This window comes from Panthera leo, chromosome B1 (genome assembly GCF_018350215.1).
Source record: "Panthera leo isolate Ple1 chromosome B1, P.leo_Ple1_pat1.1, whole genome shotgun sequence".
Lineage (NCBI taxonomy): Eukaryota > Metazoa > Chordata > Mammalia > Carnivora > Felidae > Panthera > Panthera leo.
This window is the reverse complement of record NC_056682.1, coordinates 113352587-113376706: the sequence shown is the minus strand read 5'-3', so window position 1 is coordinate 113376706 and position 24120 is coordinate 113352587. Positions and strand designations below refer to the sequence as shown.

Below are 24120 nucleotides of genomic sequence, written 5' to 3'. Positions count from 1 at the left end.
TGGTATGTTATAATGTAAATGTATGTTATAATTCTACTTTTGCTTAACTAAATTAGATATATCCTAAAAGAAATTAGTGGGTAGTTATACATCAGAATATTAATAGCAGTTATCTCAGGTAGTAAGATTATGGATGATATTTTGTTTGATAATTTTCTATACTCCTTTTTGCAATTATTGTATATCACATTTGTAATAAGAAAAATACTCCTAGAGTTATTTTTCAAAATTTTGACTATCTACATATATAACTAATTTATCCTTTCATCCACAATCTTTGTCTCTCTCCATTTTAGTAGTTGTAAAATACCAGCAGTCTTTTCTTATATGCTACAGAACCATTTTGAATTCACAAAGAAAGATGCACATCTAAATAATCCCAGAAAACCAGTTATTTCTCTTTTTTTTTTTTAATTAGTAGCATTAATGAAATTTGGTAGTACCTAAAAATACTTTTGTAATTAATATTTCTACTGATGTCCAATTTAAATGTTTAGGCCTAGGGGCGCCTGGGTGGCTCAGTCGGGTAAGCTTCCGACTTCAGCTCAGGTCATGATCTCACAGTCTGTGAGTTCGAGCCCGTGTTGGGCTCTGTGCTGACAGCTCAGAGCCTGGAGCCTGCTTCAGATTCTGTGTCTCCCTCTCTCTCTGCCCCTCCCCTGCTCATGCTCTGTCTCTGTCTCAAAAATAAATAAAAACATTTAAAAAAATAAATATTTAGGCCTAGATTGAAAGCATTCCATATATGCTGACATTAATTCACCTTTTCTCTTTGTATTTTTCTGTCTTATAGTTGTATTCAGTAGGAGTCTAATGCAATCTGCATATGTAATTTTAAATTGTCTGGAAGTCATATTAAAATAGCTGAAATAAGTACAATCAATTTCAGTTTATCCAGTTACCACAATATATAAAAGGTTGTTATTTTCACATGTGTTCATGTTCAGTATTAAAAAGTTACTGAGAGGGGCACCCTGAGTGGCTCAGCTGGTTAAGCATCCAAGTCTTAATCTTGCTCAGGTGGATGATCTCACATTTCATGAGATCCAGCCCTGAGCTGGTCTGACAGCACGGAGCCTGCTTGAGATTCTCTCTCTCTCTCTCTCTCTCTCTCTCTCTCTCTCTCTCTCTCTCTCTCTCTCATGTACTCACTCTATCAAAAAAATAAACAAACTTTAAGAAGATAAAAAATTAAAAGTTACTGACCTATCTTACTTTTTTCATATCATTTCTTTAAAATTGAGTGTGTGTTTTATACTTTTTTTTTTTTTACAAAGGTTTGTTTTTTTTTTTTTTTTTAATGTTTTATTTACTGTTAAGACAGAGAGAGACAGAGCATGAGTGGGGATGGGGCAGAGAGAGAGGGAGACACAGAATCCGAAGCAGGCTCCAGGTTCTGAGCTGTGAGCACAGAGCCCGACGCGGGGCTCAAACCCAAGAACTGTGAGATCATGACCTGAGCTGAAATTGGACGCTTAACCAGCTGAACGACCCACGTGCCCCTGAGTGTGTGTTTTATACTTAAAGCACTTTCAATTCAGATTAGCTATGTTCTAGTACTCGATAACCACGTGTCGCTAGTGGCTACCATATAGGGTAATGCAGGTCTGTCACATGTGTCTATGGTTCCAGTTGTTTTTACCTCTCCTAGTAAACCTAGTTTTCAGCCCTTAGTTTTTTTTTTCATTCTTTCCTAGTGTACCTGATTCAACTCTTTTTCTATGTTTTACGTAAGCTTTACAGCTCTCAAGTAATATGTTATCTACAAAGGAACTATTTTTCTAATGGAATAGGACAACTTAGTGCATTCTGTACATATGTACACATAATTATATTCAACTGATTTAAAGATAACATGTTCTTTTGTAAGAATTATCGAAACTGATGTCTGGACTTTTAACAATATAGTACATTTTTGTGTTAAGTAAGTTGGATGTAGTTCAGTTTTAGAATCTGGATTCTGAATTTTTAAAAATAGTAATTAGTTGCTGTGTCAGTTGCTATTGGTATATAACAAATTATTCTAAAACTTAACAGTCGAAAACAACTATTTTATTATGCTCACAGATTTTGTTGATCAGGAATTTGCACAGGGCAGAGTCAGGATGGCTTTTCTCTGCTCTATGATATCTAGGGCCTCAGCTTGGAAGACTCAAAGGTGTTTTGATGACTGGCGTTTAGAATGATCTGGAAGGCTCATTTATTCACATGTCTGGCACCTGGGCTAGAATGACTCAAAAACTTGGGAGTTCAAACCTGGGTGCCTAAATGTGACCTCTCCATGTGGTTTGACTCCCCCAGACCATGGCAGCTGTGGAATAACTGGACTTCCTGCGCAGCTAGCTACTCAGGGGTCCACATGCACATGTTCCTTCAAACAACGTAGAAACTGAATTGTCTCTGATCAAGCAGGGAAGTCACACGGCTTCGCTTCTGCCATTCTTTATTGGTGGAAGCTATTCAAACCCTGCTCGAATTCAAAGGAAGGAGACAGATTTCACCCTTTAATCAGAACAGTATCAAAGAATTTCGGGACCACGTTTTAAAACTGCCACAGTTGCTTTGCTGAGGGAATTATAGGAAATACAGGCAAATGCAAGTGCTAATACTACTGAAATTTCGATAACTTACAGATTTTGTTAAAAATAAAAGAGCATAGGTGTGTGTAACCTCTGTATTTGTAATATTTGTCAGGTTCAGTTTTTAGTATGTGTAGAAGAAATTAAACTTTAATATTAGTTTTGGTATTATACCCTACTACAGTTAGTAGAATTATCTAATACATTTTAAAGTTGAAGAGGAACGCCTGGGTGGCTCAGTGAGTTAAGCGTCTGACTTCAGGTCATGATCTCGCAGTTCATGAGTTCAATCCCGGTTTCAGGCTCTGTGCTGACAAGGCAGCTCAGAGCCTGGAGCCTGCTTCAGATTCTGTGTCTCCTTCTCTCTCTGCCCCTCCCCTGCTCATGCTCTGTCTCTCTCTTTCTCTCTCTCAAAAATAATAAAAACATTTAAAAAATAAATTTGAAGAAAATTCTCTCTCAAAAAAATAAGTAAATAAATAAATTTTTAAAAAAAGGGCACCTGGGTGGCTCAGTTGGTTAAGCGTCCAACTCTTGATTTCAAGGCCATGATTTCATAGTTCATGACTTAGAGCCCCACATCCGGCTCCGTGTTGATATTGATAGTGTAAGGCCTGCTTGGGATTTTCTCTCTCTCTCTCCCTCCCTCTCCCTCCCTCCCTCCCTCTCCCTCCCTCCCTCCCTCCCTCTCCCTCCCTCTCCCTCCCTCTCCCTCCCTCTCCCTCCTCCCTCCCCACCCAGTTCTTCTCCCCATTTATGCATGCTCACACTCTAAATAAATAAGTAAAATTGAAGAAAATGTGTTTCTTGTTAGGTCACAGTAAGATAAAATTTTTAAAAATATTTTACTTGTCCTGGATACCATTTTCTTTTCATTTAAGCTGATCTTATGTTTATTTATTTTTTTAAGTAGTCTTTTGAAAATTGATTTAAAATATTTGAAAGGAAACATTTTACTTCCAAAGGAGTCTTGATTCATTTATCATTTGAACCAGATTATCTTCACATACTTTTCATATATTCATAACATTTGGATCTTGATATTGAATAAAGATTGGTAATCATCAACATATAATTAGCTATTCACACCTTCACATCCCCTCAAAGTAAGTAACTTTCTTTGATGGGCTGAAAAGTGAAAAAGGTTTCCTCTAGTAGGTAGTTCACTTCTGATAAACATTAGCATGTACAACATTCCTGTTAGCTTTAGAAGAATGGCATTTGAATAGCTTGGACATACTGATGATTATTTCCCTGTTTTCAGATCCTATAGGATGGATGAGCCACATCATTTATTAAGTGGATAGATATTTAAACAGACTTATCTAACTCTGATGTGGGTCTTCTCTTGATTGATAATGCCTTACCAGTATAGAGTTTAGTTTTTTTTTTTGTTTTTTCTTTTTGCCTAATTTGTAAAGTAGGTATAATTATAACTGTTTACTTCAAAGGACAGTGAATGGCACATAATGTAATATGTTTAATGATACTTGTAATATTAATAAAAGAGCACTGGGTGTTATATGTAAGTGGTGAATCACTAAATTCTATTCCTGAAATTACTGCACTGAATGTTAACTAACTTGGATTTAAATTTTAAAAAAATTAATAAAAGTAATACTAAGGTTAATGTTAATTTGAATGGTATTGATACAAAATATATTCTGTAGTGATCAAAAATATGAATATATGTCAATGGAAATATTAAAAGTATTAGAGGAGGGACGCCTGGGTGGCTCAGTCGCTTGAACTTCGACTTCAGCTCAGGTCGTGATCTCAAGGTCCGTGAGTTCAAGCCCGCCTTGGGCTCTGTGCTGACAGCTCAGAGCCTGGAGCCTGCTTCAGATTCTGTGTATCCCTCTCTCTCTGCCCCTCTCCCGCTCATGCTCTGTCTCTTTCTCTGTCAAAAAAATAAATAAACATTAAAAAAAATTTTTTTAAGTAGTAGAGGAAAACATAGGTATATATTTTTATAATATTAGAATGGGGCTCTATTAAGTATGACTTAAAAATTTATCAAGCATGAAAGAAAGATTTTACTATATAATAATAGAGAAACTATAGCAAAGGGCACCATGAACAAAGTAAAAAAACAGTAACCCAAGGGAAACAGTAACCCAAGGGAAAAAAGAAATTTTTTGAATGTTTATTTTTCAAGAGAGAGAGACAGAGCGTGAGGAGGGGAGGGGCAGAGAAAGAGGAGACATTGAACCTGAAGCAGGCTCCAGGCTCTGAGCTGTCAGCACAGCCCGATGTGGAGCTCGAACCCATGCACTGCGAGATCCTGTCCTGAGCTAAAGTCGGACACTTAACCAACGCTTAACTGACTGAGCCACCCAGGTGCCCTGGTTAAACTTCTTAATATACAAGAACACTTATAAATCATTATGGAAAGCACAACCCTGTGACAAAAGGACAAATAACAGAGAAAGACACCTAAGTAGCTAAGAAATACTTGGAAAGATTCTCAGCATTACTCAAAGTTAAGTATGCAACCTGAAATGTTTCTCAGGTTGGCAAGATTGAAATGTTAGTGTTGGGAAGATGAGGCATTCTTAAGCATTATTCATAGGAAGTATAAATTGATAGACTTTTTGAAGAGATATTTGGCAGTAATGGTCAATTTTAAAAGTACAAACCCTTTGAACCTCCAGATTCATCACAGAGGTTGACCTCATAAATATAAATTAGTTTACTCCCTGAAATAAATATTCATCAAAGGAGATTTAGTGAATAATATTACATCTCCGTAATGAAATACTATATAGATTTTTAGAAGAATAGTGAAGATTTATATATGCTAACACAGAAGGATATTCTGGATATTTAGTAAAAAAAGCAAATTACAGAACTGTGTCATGAAAGATATGCAAGAAACCATTAAGTATAGCTACATGTAGGAAGAAGGATATCAGCTACCAGGAAAAGGAGTGGTACTTTTTATTTTATATTCTTCACTGTTTGAAAAAAAAATTTTTTTACAATGGGTATCTAGTGTTAGTTTTTTAGTTAAAAAAAAAAAAAAAAAAAAAACTAATAAAAAAGGTTTGTACTTCTTCCATACTGGGAATGGTAGTTATCTATTGCTGTCTAAGAAAACACTCCAAAATTTAGCAACTTAAACAACAAATATTTAATCTCATCATTTCTGAAAGACATGAACTTGGGAGCAGCTGGGTAGTTTCTGGCTTTGGATGTCATGAGATTGTAGTCAAGCTGTTATTTGGAGCTGTAGTTTTCTCAAGACTCTACTGAGTATGAAGGATCTGTTTCTAAACTCACTGATGTGGTTGTTGGCAGGCCCCAGTTTCCCCTTGGCTGTTGGGCACAGAGTTCAGTACCTTACCTCATGGGTTTTTCCATAGGCTCCTCACAATTCGGCAGCTTTGTTCAAACTTAATGATCTAAGAGAGAGCTAGCACTCAAGATTAGGCTAATCTTGGAAGTGCTAAATCATTACCTCTGCTTATGTGCTATTGGTCACACAGATCAGTCTTAGTATATTGTGGGAGGATGTGAATTCACACCCAAGGATATCAATACCACGAGGTAGAGATCACTGGGGGCCATCTTGGAGGCTAGCTACCACAGTGGGTCATAATAGTATATCTTTTGTGACAGTTTGGGATTATGGCAATATTTACATGGGAACTGTGTTTAAAAACTAGTATCTCCTTGCCAATCCCTATAAATGTTTGCTTTTCTTTTTCAGGTCCAGCACAGAATCAAATGCATGTTCCATCAGGGTATGGATTGCATCCTCAAAACTATATTGCTCCCTCAGGACATTATCCTCAAGGACCTGGGAAAATGACCTCATTGCCATTGGATAGCCAATGTGGTGATTACTACTCTGGTCTCTATATTGTACCGACACAAAATGTGGTGACTCCTAACACAGCAAACCAACAACCAGGAGCACAGCAGATGTATGGCAGGGGTCCTCCTGCTCCTCATATTGTAGGATCCACTCCGGGACCTTTCCAGGGTGCCGCTTCATCAGCATCCCATTTGCATACGAGTGCCTCCCAGCCGTACTCCCCTTTTGTGAATCACTACAGTAGTCCAGCCATGTACTCTGCCAACTCTTCTGTTGCTTCTCAGGGATTTCCCTCTACTTGTGGTCACTATGCTATGTCAACTGTTTCTAATGCTGCGTATCCTAGTGTTTCATATCCCTCTCTGCCTGCTGGTGATCCATATGGGCAACAAATGTTTACCTCACAGAATGCTCCGACTGTCCGGCCGGTTAGAGATAATTCATTTTCTGGTCACAGTACAGCTATCAGTCATTCATCACCGCTTCCACCTCCACCGTCACACCAGTACCACCAGCAGCAGAGTCTTTCAGGATGCAGTACTCTCTCGTGGTCAGCTTCAGGCCTTCCGTCAACCCAAGATAATCTCCTCCGAAACCACAGTGGCTCCCTGGCTACAGCCAACAGCAACCCAACAAATACTGGTAGGTTGAATGAAAAGTACACCAAAGCATGGCTGAAAATCAGTGCATTTCCAGTCAGGTTTTTATTTGCATGAAGGTTAAAGATAATATTGCCTAATGGAAAAATTGGAAAGTAGCTCACCTTTGCGGTTTATTTGCCTTATTTATTATGGTATTTTGCAACATTTCCCCGAACCCTTTTCCTTCACCTATTCACAATCAGCCACCCAACCACCTACCATACATAGGTGTGTTCTTTGTCATGATTGGGATCTCAGGCAATGTTTATTGATACATTTTATGCCTCTGCAATCGTTGTCTATAGTATGAATTAGGTCTAGGGCAAAATAGGATCCATTTGGATTTATGCTTTGTTAGCCACTACTTTTTTTTTATACCGCTCAACCTTGGGACAGTTACTATTTCAGCCAGAGCCCTACTCACTATAGAATACCACACTGGTTTCCCAAGTGAATCCCTGTTAGCAATGCTCACAGAAAAAATATATATGTATGTAATATGTCAGAATACATACTAAAGCTTATGTTTTCTATTCCCTATTGGTAAATTAGGATGAAGGATGGGGAAGAGGAAGAAAGATACATGAAGAATACTCTTGTAGTCTTTCTAACCTTCCTAAATCAAGATATGGTTAAATTTATTAGTTTGAAAATTACGTACATGTCATTTTAGTGTGGGGTTTCCATAGGATATACTCATTTTAATTCAACTTGTGAGCTTGAACTTCACAAAATATGCTCTTGAACTGAATGAAAATGTATGTAAAGAAAGAGAACTGGTCAAGATGTGGTAGTTTTCTGAACAGTATCTTTAAATTGTATATCAGAGTCCAAAGAGCCAGAGTTTAAAGATGATGTAGAAAAGTATCCTTCCCTGGACAATTAGATTATTTAAAATTAGAACTTTGGAATATTATGTCTGAACTGTATACTTGAGATCATCTGTTCTTTCACTGCTGTGTTATGTAAAAACACTTTTGGCTGTAAGCAACTAATAGTGGTTTAAACAAAAGTGGTATTTTTCTCAGATAACAAGAAGTCTAGGTAGATATAGTGGATCCAGATGTCCTCAGTGTCTTTTCTGCCGTCCTTTGCTCATTGGTGTATAGAAACAGTTGAACTTCTGTATCTGTAGACATCTAGTCTTGGTTAAAAGCAGAAAGAAGGGAGAGGAAAGAAGATAGGGTGGTGGTACTGACAGACTTTTTATATCATTTGCCATAGCTGTTTTAAAGGCAGTCCCTAATTTTAGGGAGGATTGGAAAATGAACATTTAGCTTTGTAGCCTTCATGGTAGAAGCAGGTGAGAAAGAAAGTGTTGGTATCAACTAGGCCTTGGGTAAGTCAACGTAGAGCATCTCTCACAGCTCTCAAATCTGGCTGTGCACCAGGTTCCCTTGCACAGATTGTGATCTTCAACCCTACCTACTGAGCTAGAAGAGAATCTTCAGTATAGTCTGTGGAATCTATAGTTCTGATTTGACCTCATGACGCCTAGTACAAGATTCAAATGCAAATTCCATTTCTTTTTGTTTTACAAATGAGGAAAGCTATCCAAGTTGGGTTTTGCCTTCCGGTGGTGATTAATGTTAGAAACAGAGTTTGTCCCGGAGCTCAGTTTCTTTGACTCTCAGCCTTCCCTCCTCAGAACCAGGGCTTTCTGTCCCCTAGAAATTGTTTTCTTTCTCTCTTCTTTCAGCAGTCCTTTTACAGATCAGCTTATCCTAAGGTCCCTCTGACTTAAGGATTTTGTGACTTTCAGGACAAAAAAAGAAGAAATACAGGTAATTCCTATCTTATTTCTGAGATGGGAATGGGACCCTGGATGGAACCAATTATACTGAGATACAGGGTCAGGGAAATACGGGGCCACTTGGCCAATGAATAGAACACCTAATTGTAAAGAGCTATCGCTGAAAAAAATATTGAATAAAGAATAATTACAAAACTACCTTCTTTTTGAATAATAATTAGTCCTTTACATAGAGAGATGGGATATATTTCCATTCTTTTAATCCTAGTACCGTACCATGAAAGCCATAAAAATATAATTTGAGAAGTTAATTCATGTCGAATAGGGTTTTGTTTTGTGTTTTTTTTGCCTTTAGATTGGTAAGTTACTTTTTAATTCTAGTTCAGAACTTGACAAATATGTCTCAGGTTAATTGGATACTTGTTCTTCCCCATTTCAAAAGAAATAAAGAGGTTATTTTTGAAACCTACTTTGAAATGAAATATTACAGAAGTTCCCAGACTTTCTCAAGTTGAATCGATATGTATCAATATTTCTTTTCGTGGCGCCCCAAGCAATGTAGTAGTAATAGTTCATAAAGTATTTGGCAGATATCACTGTGTTTCTCTTAGAAATTTAAAACATCCTTTGGTAAGTTTTTATAGTGAAAAATTAACAAATACACATAGAAAGAGTTTAGATATAGATAGAATGAAAACTAAAAGTTTACTACCATTAGAAATTTTGGCCATTAATTTCCAGAGATAATCACAGTTAGCAATTTTTTTTGTGAATCCTTCCAGAAATCCTCTACACGTATACAAATGTTCTATATTAGAGGTATCATAAGCACATACATACACATTTAAAGTTAATCATTAAATACTAAGGAATTATTTTGTATGATACACTAAATAACATGAAACTATTGAAATTTGTAAATTTTTGGTTAATTTATGTTACTTTTACTAAATAAAACCCATTTAATCCTAATATATAAATGTACTATATTGGAATGGAATAAACTACATTCATTTTTTAAAAAATAAGGGGCGCCTGGGTGGCTCAGTCGGTTAAGTGTCCGACTTCAGCTCAGGTCATGATCTCGCAGTCCGTGGGTTCGAACCCTGCGTCGGGCTCTGTGCTGACAGCTCAGAGCCTGGAGCCTGTTTCGGGTACTGTGTCTCCCTCTTTCTCTGACCCTCCCCTGTTCATGTTCTGTCTCTGTCTCAAAAATAAATAAATGTTTAAAAAAAATTTTTTTTTTTTTAATAAAAAAAAATAAATAAATAAAACATCCCTTAGAACCCTGTAAATTTTTGCAAGGGTGACTTGTGTGCTTAGGTACCAGTTTTGGGAACCACAGGGATATTGATTTAAATTTCCTAGAAACACAGGAAACTTTTTTTAATTGTTTTGGTCACACTTGTACAATATTATTAAATTAGAATGATAATCTTAGGTATTAAATATAGTTTTGTGTGAAATTCATGGAATAATTGACGAAAATGATTGCATTTTTTTATTGATTATACTAGTTTCATTTTAGGTGTAGTAAAAGTTCTTCAACAATTCATAAAGTGTTGGAGATCCAAAAACATGAACCTGAGTTAAATGATTACCAAAAACATGGTGATGCATACATGCTATTATTTTTAGGCAGCCAATAAGTTCATTTTTAAGAGCATTGGAATAAAAGAGAACTTAAATATTATCTCATTCGCCTCTTATTTTATAAGAACATGTCACTGTAATTTAGCACTAGAACTTCAGTTTTGTTTTTTTTTTTTTTATTAAAAAGCTTATCCCAATTATATATGTCTTGGGTGCTATGTTTAGTTATTAGGGTGAAATTTTGGCTGATATGTAAAAGGTGTCCTTTCATTAGGACTGTTACTGTAGGTAAATCTCTGAAGGTTCAGAAATTCTAGTTTGAGATGAAGTTAGTTGAGTGGGTGACTAAGACAAAAAGATACCCATCTTTGATAGCAAGATGAGTACTGAAACTTTAAATTCATTTAAAATCAGTTTTTTACATTTTTTACTATCCTTTGTTTTGAAAATACATAATTTTAAAAATTAGCAAGATAATCTTGCCAAGACATACAGTTTTGCCAGGAAAGTTATTTTTGTAATAAAGGTTCATTTCTTTTGAGAGAGAGGGGCACGTGTGTACAGGGGAGAGAGAGAGACCCAAGCAGGTTTCACGCTGTCAGCACAGAGCCCACTGTGGGGCTTGAACTCACAAACCGTGAAATCATGATCTGAGCCGAAATCCAGAGTCAGCCGCTTAACCGTCTAAGCCAACCAGGCGCCCCAGAAGTTATTTTTATTAAAATTATTTTGACTTTTTTTGCTTAACGAGAGTCCCATATTAATAGCATATTATGACATAGTACTGTCTGAGAATGGTGTTTTACTATGTGCAATTTTTTAAAATAAAAAGCATTTTAAAAACTGCTTATGTAAAAATAATAAACACCTATATAATTCTATATAAAAATCTACAATACACATGACACCATGATCTAATTACTGATAAGTTAATATTATGTCTGTCATCTTGGGGTACTCATGTGCCTGAGGAAAAGCAGAATAAGTTCTCAGGAAGTTTCCCCTGATATTTCATATTTGAACCGCAATCTGAAAAATGAGTTCTTCATGTGTAAAATAAATTGCAGGCGAAATAGATATTTTATATTAGTTTATTTTTTTAATGTTTATTTTTGAGAGAGAGAAAGAGACAGTGTGAGCAGGGGAAGGGCAGAGAGAGAGGGAGACACAGAATCTGAAGCAAGCTCCAGACTCTGAACTGTCATCACAGAGCCCGATGCAGGGCTTGAACTCACAAACTATGAGATCATGACCCGAGCCGAAGTCAGATGCTTAACCAACTGAGTCACCCAGGTGCCCCCAAGATAAATATTTAAATGCAAAAGGCAAAACTTTAAAAACTTCTGAGAAAGTATGGAAGACTATCTCTAGAAACTTGGAATAAGGAAGAGTTTCTTAAGGCAACACTCGTATAATAAATTATCACTATATTGAATAAGCATGTTCAACTTGACTAATTTCTCTCTCTCCTTTTTTTTAACGTTTATTTATTTTGAGAGAGAGAGTGCAACGAGGGAGGGAGAAAGAGAGAGGGCGAGAGAGAACCCCAAAGTAGGCTCCACGCTGTCAGTGTAGAGCCTGATGCGGGGCTCGATCCCAGGAACCATGAGATCATGACCTGAACTGAAACCAAGAGTTGGACGCTCAACCCACTGAGCCACCCAGGTGCCCCCTGACTAATTTCTAGTTAAAAACTTTTCTTGGGACACCTGGATGGCTCAGTCAGTTAAGCATTTGACTTTGACTCAGGTCATGATCTCACAGTTCACAAGTTCAAGTCCCACATCAGGCTTTGTGCTGACAGCTCGGAGCCTGGAGCCTGCTTCAGATTGTGTGTCTCCCTCTCTCTCTGCCCCACACCGGCTCATGCTCTGTCTCTCTCTCTCAAAAATAAGCATTTTTAAAAAAATTAAAAACTACTCTATGATCTAGGAGCCATTATTTAAAAAATTTTTTTTCTTCACTGAAAGACATGAAGAAAACAAAAAGACAAGCTCTGAACTGAGAGAAAAAACTATTTACAGTATTTATCCAGAATACACAAATAACACATACAAATTAATAAGGAAAAGACCAACAACCCAAGAAAAAAACAGATGAAATGAAAACATACTTTATCTCATTAATTTTGAGGAAAAGAAAATTAGAACCAGAATGAGATTACCTCCCCGCCTTTTTTTTTTTTTTTAATTTTAGCACAAGTGGAGGACAGGGGCGGGGGGGGGGGGGGAGAGAGAGAGAGAGAGAGAGAGAAAGAGGGAGAGAGAGAGAGAGAGAGAGAGAGAGAGAGAGAGAATCTTAAACAGGCTCCACACTCAGCACACAGCCCAACATGGGACTTGATCCCACAACCCTGGGATCATGACCTGAGCTGAAATCAAGAATCAGATGCTCGACTGACTGAGCCACTCAGGTGTTCCATAGAATGGGATATCTTTTTATACCTAGCAGTGGAATGGTAAAAATTTAAAAGTCTGACCGTACCAAGGGATGGCAAGGGTGTGGAGTAACAGGAAGACTCTTAGACACCGTTGTTGATAGGATTTATTGGTTCACTATTTTACGAAAATCTGGCACTAGTGGAATTGAAGATAGCCATCCCCTAAATGCAGTGATTCCATTTCTAAAATTTGATGCAATGAGTCACCTAGACTCGTTAAAATGCAGGTTTTGATTCACCAAGTCTAGTATGGCTTGGTCCAAGATTCTACATTTTCATTAAGTTTCTATGTGAGCTGTTGCCAGCCTAGAGACTACACTTTGAATGGAAGGCTCTAGACTACCGCATCCTGTTTTAGATGTGTGGCACTTCTAGGAAATGATGACATTTGTTTGGGATACTGGGCTAGTAAGGACTACTGTGCTCTCTAGGCCAAAAGAGCTTATTTCCCACAGGCTGCCCTCAGGGCTAAGGGGATTCTGAGTCTCTTGCTGCGCACCTACGCCCCTTTGACCTACAGTTCATACCTTAAGAAGCTCTGCCCTAGAGAAACTTGCGTATCTGCACCAGGAACATGTTCAGGAATATTTATAGCAGCACTGTTTGTGAAAACAAAAAATTGGAAACCCAAAAGCCAGTATAATAGAATGGATAGATTGTATCATTCCAATGGACTACCGAACAGAAATGGAAATGTCATATACGGTTGCACACATTAACCTGCGTGGACCCCAGAAATTTAATGTAGGAAGTCGTGGACTTTATCATGGGAAGACCCTGTTACTTAAAAATGGCTCAACTGAAATATGTGGAGGATATGTTGTGTGTCCAAGAGGACAGAGAACAAATAAACGGAAATACTGTCAGCCTTGCACAGAGTCTCCAGAATTTTATGATTGGCTTTTTCTTGGACTTATGGCTGTGCTTCTGCTTTTTTTATGTTCGTTTGTTGGTTCTTCATCAAATGGATTGTGTGTGTGTGTGTGTGTGTGTGTGTGTGTGTGTGTGTGTGTTTGGTGTATTAATTGACCTTTAATGTCCAAAAGAGGCATGGATGCAGAGCATAGGAGATGTGGTGGGGTCTCAACTTTTGCTTCAGAAATGAGGGAGAGATGAACACAAACCAGACATTTCCAACTGGCCACACAAGTCTGGGAAGGCAGGGGAGAAACACAGACTTGGACATTCATAAAAAAATTCAATAAAACCAACGTATGTAGTGTGATATTGTTACCTAGTTAAAAAGCAAACAAAAATAATGTTTAGGAATACTTGTATGTGTGGCAAATTATTTAAAAACAAATGCAAGGGAATAATAAACAGAATTCAGGAGGGAGGATTTCTGTGAGGAGTACGCTGATAGCTTCAGCAGTTTGGGAAATATTTTATTTTCACAACTGGATGCTGAGTTCATGGGCATTTTATTATGTTTTTATATATATGTATATGTATATATGCACAGATGTATCACATAAACTCTTATCTATACCAACTGTTTTATTAAAGAAAAAAGTTTGTCAAAGCGAGGAGTGAGTTTATTCCTCTTTAATGGGAAAGAGCATGGCAAGTTCAAGGGACTGGAGGAAGAACAGTGAAGCTAGAGGAGAAGCACAGGCCAGGGTGAGGCTAGGGACTTAGGATCATTCCAGGCCTTGTTAACCATGTTAGAAAGTTTTGAGGGTAAGATGTTTTGTCTTCACCCCGAAGCACTGGCAGAATTCTGAAGGATTATAAGCAGGTTGGAGACTGGCTGTAACGTTCCGGAACAGAGAGGGGCCCTGTTTAAAATTACTCATCTTTGACTTTGTGCTTGGAATTGCTTTTGAAAAATTAGTTGTGGGAATCGTTTGAGGCCTAGGATGATGGAATTGTTCTCCATAGAGGTTTTTTTCTTTCCTTCTGCCAAGTGCCTCTGGGTACTACCAGCTTATTGCACTAATTCATTTCCAGGCCTCTTGATTTCCTGGACTATATGAATGATCTGAACCAAAGCTCCTTGTGTTTATAAGGATTAGATTCCTGGCTTATCCTTATCCTAAAGTTATAACCCTTCAGAGTACTATCTTAAAAGTGGAAGTACAGGTACCTTATCAGGTACCCCATCTGGTATGCCCTGGCCTCTGCAAGTCCACAGAAAACAGATCAGGTGTGTAGCAGATATCCACAGTGTGCAATGCAAGCAGCTTTGAGTGTTAGCTATTTTTCTGAGTTTTTAATTTCTTACAGATTTGGGCCTGGAATTTCATTAATATCCTGTTAGGTCTTTGATAATTTTTAAAAAGTTTTTTTTTTTTTAATTTTTTTTTTTTAACGTTTATTTATTTTTGAGACAGAGAGAGACAGAGCATGAACAAGGGAGAGGCAGAGAGAGAGGGAGACACAGAATCCGAAACAGGCTCCAGGCTCTGAGCTGTCAGCACAGAGCCCGACACAGGGCTCGAACTCACAGACGGTGAGATCATGACCTGAGCCAAAGTCGGACGCTTAACTGACCAAGCCACCCAGGTGCCCCTAAAAAGTATTTTTAAAGTTATCTTTAATGGGAGGTTTGGTCCTTACTGAGGCAGAAATATCCTCTCCATTTTTTAGACAGTACCTTTTAATTACCTACCACAAGCTAATATAAAACTAGCCTATTTACTGGGTCGTCATGCCCCCTTCTCTGTTCTCTGTCACCCAATATTAGATGACTGTATCTTAGTTTTCCCTTTGTACTGTTAACTCTATTTATCATTCTGTTATGTTAGCAGTTTTAGTGATTACATCAGTTATCTAATTCTGGTTTAAGACAAAAATGGCTTACTATTTTTTGTGGTCTGTGGGTTGGACAGTTCTGCAGGTTTTTCCTGGACTCACCCATGTGTCTTCATTTAGCTAGAGGCTTGGCTGAGTTGGAAGATCCTAGGACTTCACTCATGTGTCCAGTAGTTGGTGCAGAATAGTTCACTGGGGTACCTAGGTTTTTCAACACTTAACTAACTTCCTTACATGATAGTCCCAGGGTAGCTACAGGGTGTCTTGAGATTTGAGTTCTGGGACTTGCATAGCATTACTTCTGTCACATTCTGTTGATTAAAGTCAGTCACGAGGTTAGTCCTAATTCAGAGAGAGGGAAAATAGACTCCATTTCTTCATGAGAAGAATTGTAACATATTGTGACCATGTTTTCAGTTCCCCACAATGACGTTTGTCCTTCCTAAAAATGATGAAGTAATAACACATTTAGACTACCTTCCACCTTCTTCCCCATTCCCCACATTTATATCATTTATACACTATGGGACATATAACATGTTGTGTGTGTGTGTGTGTTTTAAATTTTTGTTTATTTATTTTAAATAATCTCTATCCCCATCATGGGGCTTGAACTTACCACTCCAAGATCAAGAGTCACATGCACTTCCAACTGAGTCAGCCAGGTACCCCAACATATAACATATTTTGTTCTGTCACCATATTCCTACATTTGTTTTAGTCTTACACATTCTAAGTTTGTCTATATAGGCACAGACACATTATACATGTTTAAACATACATACGTGTATGCATATATATAGATATATTTTCACTGCTCACTAGTCTTTTTGTCATAGGGTGTTCCCCCCTTTTATTTTTTTAAAATGTTTATTTATTTTGAGAGAGAGAGTGCGCACAAGCCAGGAAAGGACAAAGAGTGGGGGAGAGAGAATCACAACCAAGCAGACTACATGGGACACAATCTCACGAACTGTGAAATCATGACCTAAGCTGAAATCAAGAGTCAGACGTTTAACTGACTGAGCCACCCAGGCACCCCTTTCTTAACTTTTAGATATAATTGGCATATAACGTTGTGTAAGTTTAAGATGTACAATGTGATGATTGACATGACATATATGTGTACTGCAAAAAGATTACCATAGTAGGGTTAGTTAATATATCCATATCATCTCACATAATTACCTGTGTGTGTGTGTGTGTGTGTGGTGAGAATATTTAAGATTTACTGTCTTAGCAACTTTCAGGTATTGTTAACAGTAGTCACTGTGCTGTACATTAGATCCCCAGAACGTACTCATCTTAAAACTGAAAATTTATGGTGACAGATGGTAAGTACACTTATTGTGGCGAGCATTTCATACTGTATATAATTGTCAAATCACTATGTTGTACACCTGAGACTAATACAATATTGTATATCAACTGTACTTTAATAAAAGAAAAATAAAAGTTTACACCCTTTGACCACTGTCTCCCTATTTCCCTTCCCCCCAACCACCCAGGCCTTGGAAACTACCATTCTGCTCTGTTTCTATGAATTCAGCTTTTTAGATTCTACATACAAGTGAGATCATGTGCTATTTGTCTTTCTCTGACTTGTTTTACTTAGCATAATACCTTCAGGGTCCATCCCTGTTGTTGCAAGTGGAAGGATTTCCTTTTTTATGGTTGAATAATGTGTGTGTGTGTGTGTGTGTGTGTGTGTGTGTGTGTGTGTTTTATCCATTTATCCATCAGTGGACCCTTGATGGATAGGCTGTTGCCATGGGTTTTTAATTACCTCTTGGTTGGCTGAAGATTATCCTCCAAATCAGTCAGTTTGACCTATCACAAAAGACCCACTGTGAATCACAAGTACTTTATTCCAGACGTCCAACCTAGTGTTACCGTTGAGTCCTTACTTAGCTATATGTGAAATACAGCATTTGATTAGCAGCAGCAAATAAGATGTGGCAGTTTATAATAAAATATGGGATCTGAGCTGATACTGGAAACATTTGAACTGGAATTCGTGGACATTACTGCAGAAACAACCTCTATTCATCTTATCTTAGGTACCACTGCATAGTACAATAATGAATTAATAGCAGTGATGATTAGTAAAGTAAAACTGTTTGGGATTCATTTTGTTTAAAAAGGTAAGGAAGTTTATGAGATGTTTTAGGAAAGTTGCCATTAAAGATTATTAAAACATTTGGTAAGTTTCCAGTTTTTCTTAAAATCATATCTTTGAACCACCTTATTTTCTCTATATAATACTAGATATATGTGATGCTACTGAAGTTTCTACAAGAACTTCATATAAGCTGTATTTTGTTAGTATTTTGATGTCTTTCCAGTTGATTCCTGTGAATGAAATAGTTTTCTGTCTTTAGTTGCAGATTCTTTATCTTGTCCTGTTATGCAAAATGTTCAGCCTCTCAAGTCCAGCCCAGTCGTATCCTCTGTTTTGTCAGGAGCCTCATCAACAAGAACACCTCCTGCTGCAAATCGCCCAGTTGAGCCTGTAGCCTCAGTTACACAGCCATCAGAGTTATTACAACAGAAAGGTATTTGAAAAATTTATTTTACTGTATACAGAGAGAGTACACACTCACATATATACACACACACTGATTCAAATAGCTGATTTTAGAAAGTCAAACTGTATAACTATAGTTTATATAAAATATGAAGTGATATAATGTCTAATCTCAGTTCAAACACTGTTTTTTGTATATTAACTTCCAGTCTCTGCTTATGACTATATATTTTACGTAATTGTAGTCATAGTATATATACCATTTTGTGTTTTGCTTTTACATTTATTACATTATACACAGTTCTTCATATATCCCCATAGTTGTCAGAGTCATTTTCATGGCTAATACTTCATTGTGTCAATGTATTATAATTTACTAATCCATCCCTCTGTTATGGAACATTTCTTTCCTATTTTTTAAATATTACTATAGTTGTAGGATAAAGCACCCCAGATTTTTTAATTTAGTGACTCTCCATATCCTATTTGATGTTCTCTCTATTTGTCATTATTATTAATGAAAGTAACTTTTGAGCCACCTTTGGTACTGAGAGGGATGAAAATTAAATTGTAACCCATACCCTTGCAGCACTGACAAACAATATGGTTTATTCGTTTGTTGAATATTCTCCATGTGTTAAATAAGTGACAGGTAACTAAAAGGTGTTGTTTTGACCCTCCTTCCCTATGTTGCCTTTTCTTTTGGCAGTATTCTTGGTTATTTTCTACCTGGCTGAAACTCCAAATCTATTGATGTTTCAGGTTGATGTACTGTGTTTTTCATTTGATGAGAATAACTGAACTATTTTTAGGAATCTGTAGTTTGTATTCCCAGAGCAACCATTAGTAGTAATATTTTAGAGACTGCTTACTGTATAATGACAGCTTCTTACCTTGAATATGAAGAATTCTCTTTCATTTTTCTCTCTTATGTTCTGAATCTCAGAAAAAGCATCTTAGGTTGATCTCACAACTTATTATTATCTGTTGAGTATGTGGTCAAGAGGACTTTCTATCATTTAATCAGAGCATAAATTAAAAATGTTCTTATTTGGCTTTATAGGAAAACCACCTGCAGCACCATGGAGTGTCCATGGATTCCCAAGAAGCCAGTGGGTATATTGGGAATAAAATCTAGTTTTTTAGAAGTGTTTGCCTTTAAAATGAAGGACTGGTAGGAAATGTTTGCTTATCATGAGTAGAACAAATTTAAGAGTAGGTTGAACCCCTGACTAAATGAATGGTATCTTTCCTCGGCATTGATGACTGCCTTCCATTTCTTAAATATCTTGCTTGTTTTGACCCTTTACATTGCCCCTGCTGGTATCTTTTTTCCTATTATATTTTCTTTGTTAGCATTTTACTTTAAGTACCATCCTGCCATTGTAAGTATCATTTTGTAAACCACATCCCTACAAAATAATCCTAATTATGTGTTTTTCTTACTAATAAGATAGATTTAATAAAATAGGTTTGAAAAGAGGGGCTACCATTTATTGAGCACTTACAGTGTGCCAGATACTTTTATCTTACTTAACCCCCATTATCATCCTACAATATCCCTGTTTTACAGATGAGAACAGTGAGATTCAGAAAGATTAGGAAGTTTGCCCAAGATTATAAATTACTCTGCCCGAGTAGCAGAGCGAAAGATTTTTAACTGAAACTTTATCTTTCTGTAAAATAAGGTGAATTGTTTTGTAGGCTGTTAACAAGCTCTTGATTTACCTAAGAGAAGCTCCTTGAATAAGTAACAGAAAAGAGAATACTAGAAACATTTGAATTGTAGTTTTTTTTGTTCCTTTTTTTTTTAAGTGGGAGATTGGCTCCTTAGTGGCCTTTGGATAGATGTGCAGTGTACAATATATCATGTGAGGTAGGGCTACCACGTGTGTTGTGCAAGTTATGGTTTATGTGAATGGTGCCTGTTGTAGTTGGATGGTATGTGGGCTGCACAGGCTATGCTGTGGTTCTGATATGACTACTAAAATATTAATACTTCAAAGAGATTTTAGTATTTTTCTCCTAGCTTCAGAGATACTTTTGCTTTGTTGTTCTCAGAAGGACTACACATTCTTGTACTGGTTTTAAGATAGGAGGCTGCAAATTTTGGTTTGTATACCTCCTAAAAAGTTTTTGTAAAAACTCTATAACTACTTGGACATTGGTGAGATTGACGGCTAAAATTTTCACCAAAAGTTTAAATAGTTGCAGTTATGTAATTTCAACATATTGCATACATTGACTTTTAAAACAAACAGGTTATATTATTCTTTGTATCCACTAAAATGATACCTATTGTCATCCTTTTTAAAAATGCCTAAATGAGCCCTTCTTTAACATTTGGAAAGTTTACATTTTTTTCTTTTTCTCCTTAATGTCATACTCTTTCCCCCTGAATATAATATGATCATTTTATATATATTAATATATATAATAACATATTCTTAAGCTAGAAACTCTTTTATCATTCTGTCGTAGTTCTTTGCCATAGTAATATTATATAAAATTTAAATTTAAATTTTATAAATTTTGCTTTATGATCATACATGTCTAAGCATTAACTTCTTTTTATTCTTGATTGAACTATCAAGATAATTATTAGTATATAGTTGGTCAAAATAACATATAAGAATTATGAATTTGGGTATTTTTTTTTATGGAAAGTACATTTTGAATGGAAATACATCTTTCAATGAAATGAATGACTCTCCCCCATCCCCATCATAGCTTTGTGTACCTGACTTGTATGACTCATTATTAGATAAACTTAAGATAAATTTCATTCATAGTTTTTATCTTCACACATACAATTGCTAAGAAATTTTTTCATGTAAAGAAGATAGGAATGGTATTGGAAGGCTTTTATTAAAGTAGTGTTTTTCTTTAGACTTTTTTAACATTTTTAATCTTCTGGGTTACATGTCAGAATTTTTATTGTTGTTTGTTAGATTTTATTTTCCAGCTTGTAGATAGATAGTACCATTATTACTTTCATGTAGCAGTTTATAATTTTAAAATACCTTTAATTTTTATTACCTCACTCAACCATCAGGTAAAGCAGGCATATCACATTTCGTCTTCCTTTTATAAAAGGAAAAATTGAAGGTTAGAAAGGTTTAGGTGTGTTCCCCAAAGACACAGACTCTCTAGGTAGGGGGTGCCAAGACCCCATGTAGGTCCTCTGGCTCCAAACCCAATCCTTGTTTTGCTGAATCACCAATTATTCAGAGTATTGTGAATTTCATTATACTTTTGCCAATATAACATCTCATCACATCCTTTAAATGTGTTTTTATCAAAAACTTTAAACTGTAATGTAGGTCATTTGTTTTATATATGGCATCGCCATATAACCTAATTGGCAAAGGCAGTCCTCATTTTCAAACCAGTGAGACAAATTTAATTCTTTGCCAGAAAATCTGACTTAATTTTTTTAATCCAAGGGGATGTGTTCCTGGAGTTTCAAAGGGGTATCATAAACTCCACTGAGAAATAAATTATAGCATATATCTTCTAAGCCAAATTACTAAAAGCAGTCAAATTTAAATGTCAAAGACCAAATATGATTAATGTATCCTTTTTTATGGTAGATTATAAAAATTGGGCGGGGCGCCTGGGTGGCTCAGTCGGTTAAGCGGCCGACTCCAGCTCAGGTCACGATCTCGCAGTCTGTGAGTTCGAGCCCCGCGTCGGGCTCTGGGCTGATGGCTCAGAGCCTGGAACCTGCTTCCGATTCTGTCTCCCTCTCTCTCTGCCCCTCCCCCGTTCATGCTCTGTCTCTGTCTCAAAAATAAATAAAACGTTAAAAAAAAAAATTAAAAATTAGGCAATGAGTTGATAAGCTGTTTTTCATTACCAAATTTGAAATAAAGGAGTGTAACATCTATCTGATATTACACTATTTAAGAAGTGAGGATTTTCTTGAAAACCATTGTATTCCTATAGCAAATATACGCGTTATGTGTATCAAACTCTGGTATTTGGTGTCTTTAAAATATTTAAATAGGAATCAAGTATAAAAATGAAAAGTAATTCTGTTATTTAATCAGGCATCATGATTAAAATGTTCTCATGTTGGAGTGCCTGGGTGTCTCAGTTGGTACCTGACTCAATTTCGGCTCAGGTCATGATTTCACAGTTTGTGAATTCAAGACCCATGTCAGGCTCTGTTCTGACAGCCCAGATCCTGCTTGGGATCCTCTCTCTCCCTCTCTCTCTGTCCCTCCCCCATACTCTCTCTCTCTCTCCCTCTTTCTCTTTCTCAAAAATAAACATTAAAAAACAATGTTCCCATGTAATTAATTGAAAAAAGAAAAACATATACCACTAAGTACTAACAGATTTACCCACTAGTAAATATTTTTGTTATTGTTAAAAGGAGGTAGAAATAACTAAATATTGTATAAAATATAAGGAGGTGAGAAGTGATTATAATCAAAAATATTTTATGATAAAATAGGTTGTAAAATACTTTACTGAATATTTCATGTTGACTTTGAAAGAAATTATGTAAAATTTTTATCTATGAGTTTTATCCAATGTATCTTGAAAAAAAATTGGTCATCCTAGAAAACATTCTACTTGTTTTTAAAAGAATTAACATGGCTAAGAATACTTTTCAGATTGGTGGAAGTTTATTTTTTGTAATGACTTGTTCTGTCCCCTGTAGGGATAAATATTAAGAATAGCTGAAAATAATTGTTTTTAATGAAATATACACAAAAACATGTTTTTTAAAGTTCAATAATAATAATAGCTAATAATTATATAGTATTTAGTATATTTCAAGCATCATTTTAAGCTTTGAAATATATTAATTCACTTTATCCTCACAACAACCACTATCTGAGGTAGTTCTTACCCCCTTTACAGATGATGTAGATGAAAACCAGAGAGGTTAGTAATTTGCCCAGGGAAACACAGCTGGTAATTGATAGAACATAGAATTGAACCCAGAGCCCCCATCTTTATTCAGTGTTCTGCTGCTTGTCTCTTCAGTATTTCTTACTGGTTTTGCTTTGTCCTCATGGTACTCTTTCAAAAGCAGTGGGTTCTTTGGCAGTAGTGCTTGTGAGCTGCATACGTGCAGAATTATTAAATAAATTCATCATTACTCCCACCAATTTACTTTTCACTATTTTTGAATTAAGAATATTCCAGTGAGCCCCAACCCTATTTCTAACATCTTCTGTCTTTAACCGAAACATGTATGGCAAGATAAAAGAAAGTCTGTAGATTGAAGGTGCCTTGATTAATCATTTAAAGAAGGAAGAAGCTTTCCCTTTAGTCCCAGAGACATTTTTATATCTCAGGGCAATGTAAGATTTAGGAGAAGTTAAGGGTATGTGTTTCCTTTGTAAAGTGAGAGAATGGCTGTTAACACAGGCACTTTCTAAGGTGGGTATGTTTTAGAAAGACTACCATGGAAACTGATTCTCTTAAAGCCATTATTTTGCAGGAACTCTTGGAAAGTTTTAGAGTATGCATATGTAGTTTGAAGACCAGCTTAAAGAAAGGTAACAGTCGCTCAAAAGTCTGAACTCTTGAATTTAAAAAAGCTAGCTTCCACATCCACAAGGGATTTGTTCTCTTCAGACTAATTTTATTTATTCCCAGTGTAGCTGTATCCAGGGAACAGTGAAGATGCCCTTTATTAAGCAGCTCCAAGGATACAGTCTCTTGGAGAGTTTGCCTGAAGGTACTTTAATGTGATAGGTAGTTTAAACTGAATGTCCTTTTTAAGATATTGGGGCCCTGTTGGTAACAAAGCTCTTCATCGTGTCAGATTCTATCTATGAAGTGGGTCTTGCCTCTTGGTTTACTAAGATTCATACCTTGAAAGTTCTAAGTAAAACAGTAAGTTAGGATGTAGCATTCCTGCCCCATTTGGCGCAGGTGGAGATGGAGGTGGTGGTGGTTGGAGTGGAAGGTACTCCATGTACATCTCTACAGTGGCTTTCAGGCTGAGCTCTAGAAGACCTTACGTTCTACCACCTCATATATGCAACCT

The 24120-nt window shown here is 36.5% G+C and overlaps 1 protein-coding gene across 4 annotated transcripts in view; it reads left to right on the top strand.

Annotated features, from left to right (window-relative positions):
* The window catches only part of SEC24B (SEC24 homolog B, COPII coat complex component), a 99063-nt gene that overhangs the window by 16454 nt on the left and 58489 nt on the right, over window positions 1–24120 (top strand). For all 4 annotated transcript variants that reach the window (XM_042935719.1, XM_042935718.1, XM_042935717.1 and 1 more), the window contains exons 2-3: window positions 6292–7041; window positions 17962–18135. In XM_042935719.1, the coding sequence (XP_042791653.1) occupies window positions 6292–7041; window positions 17962–18135 (924 nt within the window). The remainder of the gene's footprint in view (window positions 1–6291; window positions 7042–17961; window positions 18136–24120) is intronic.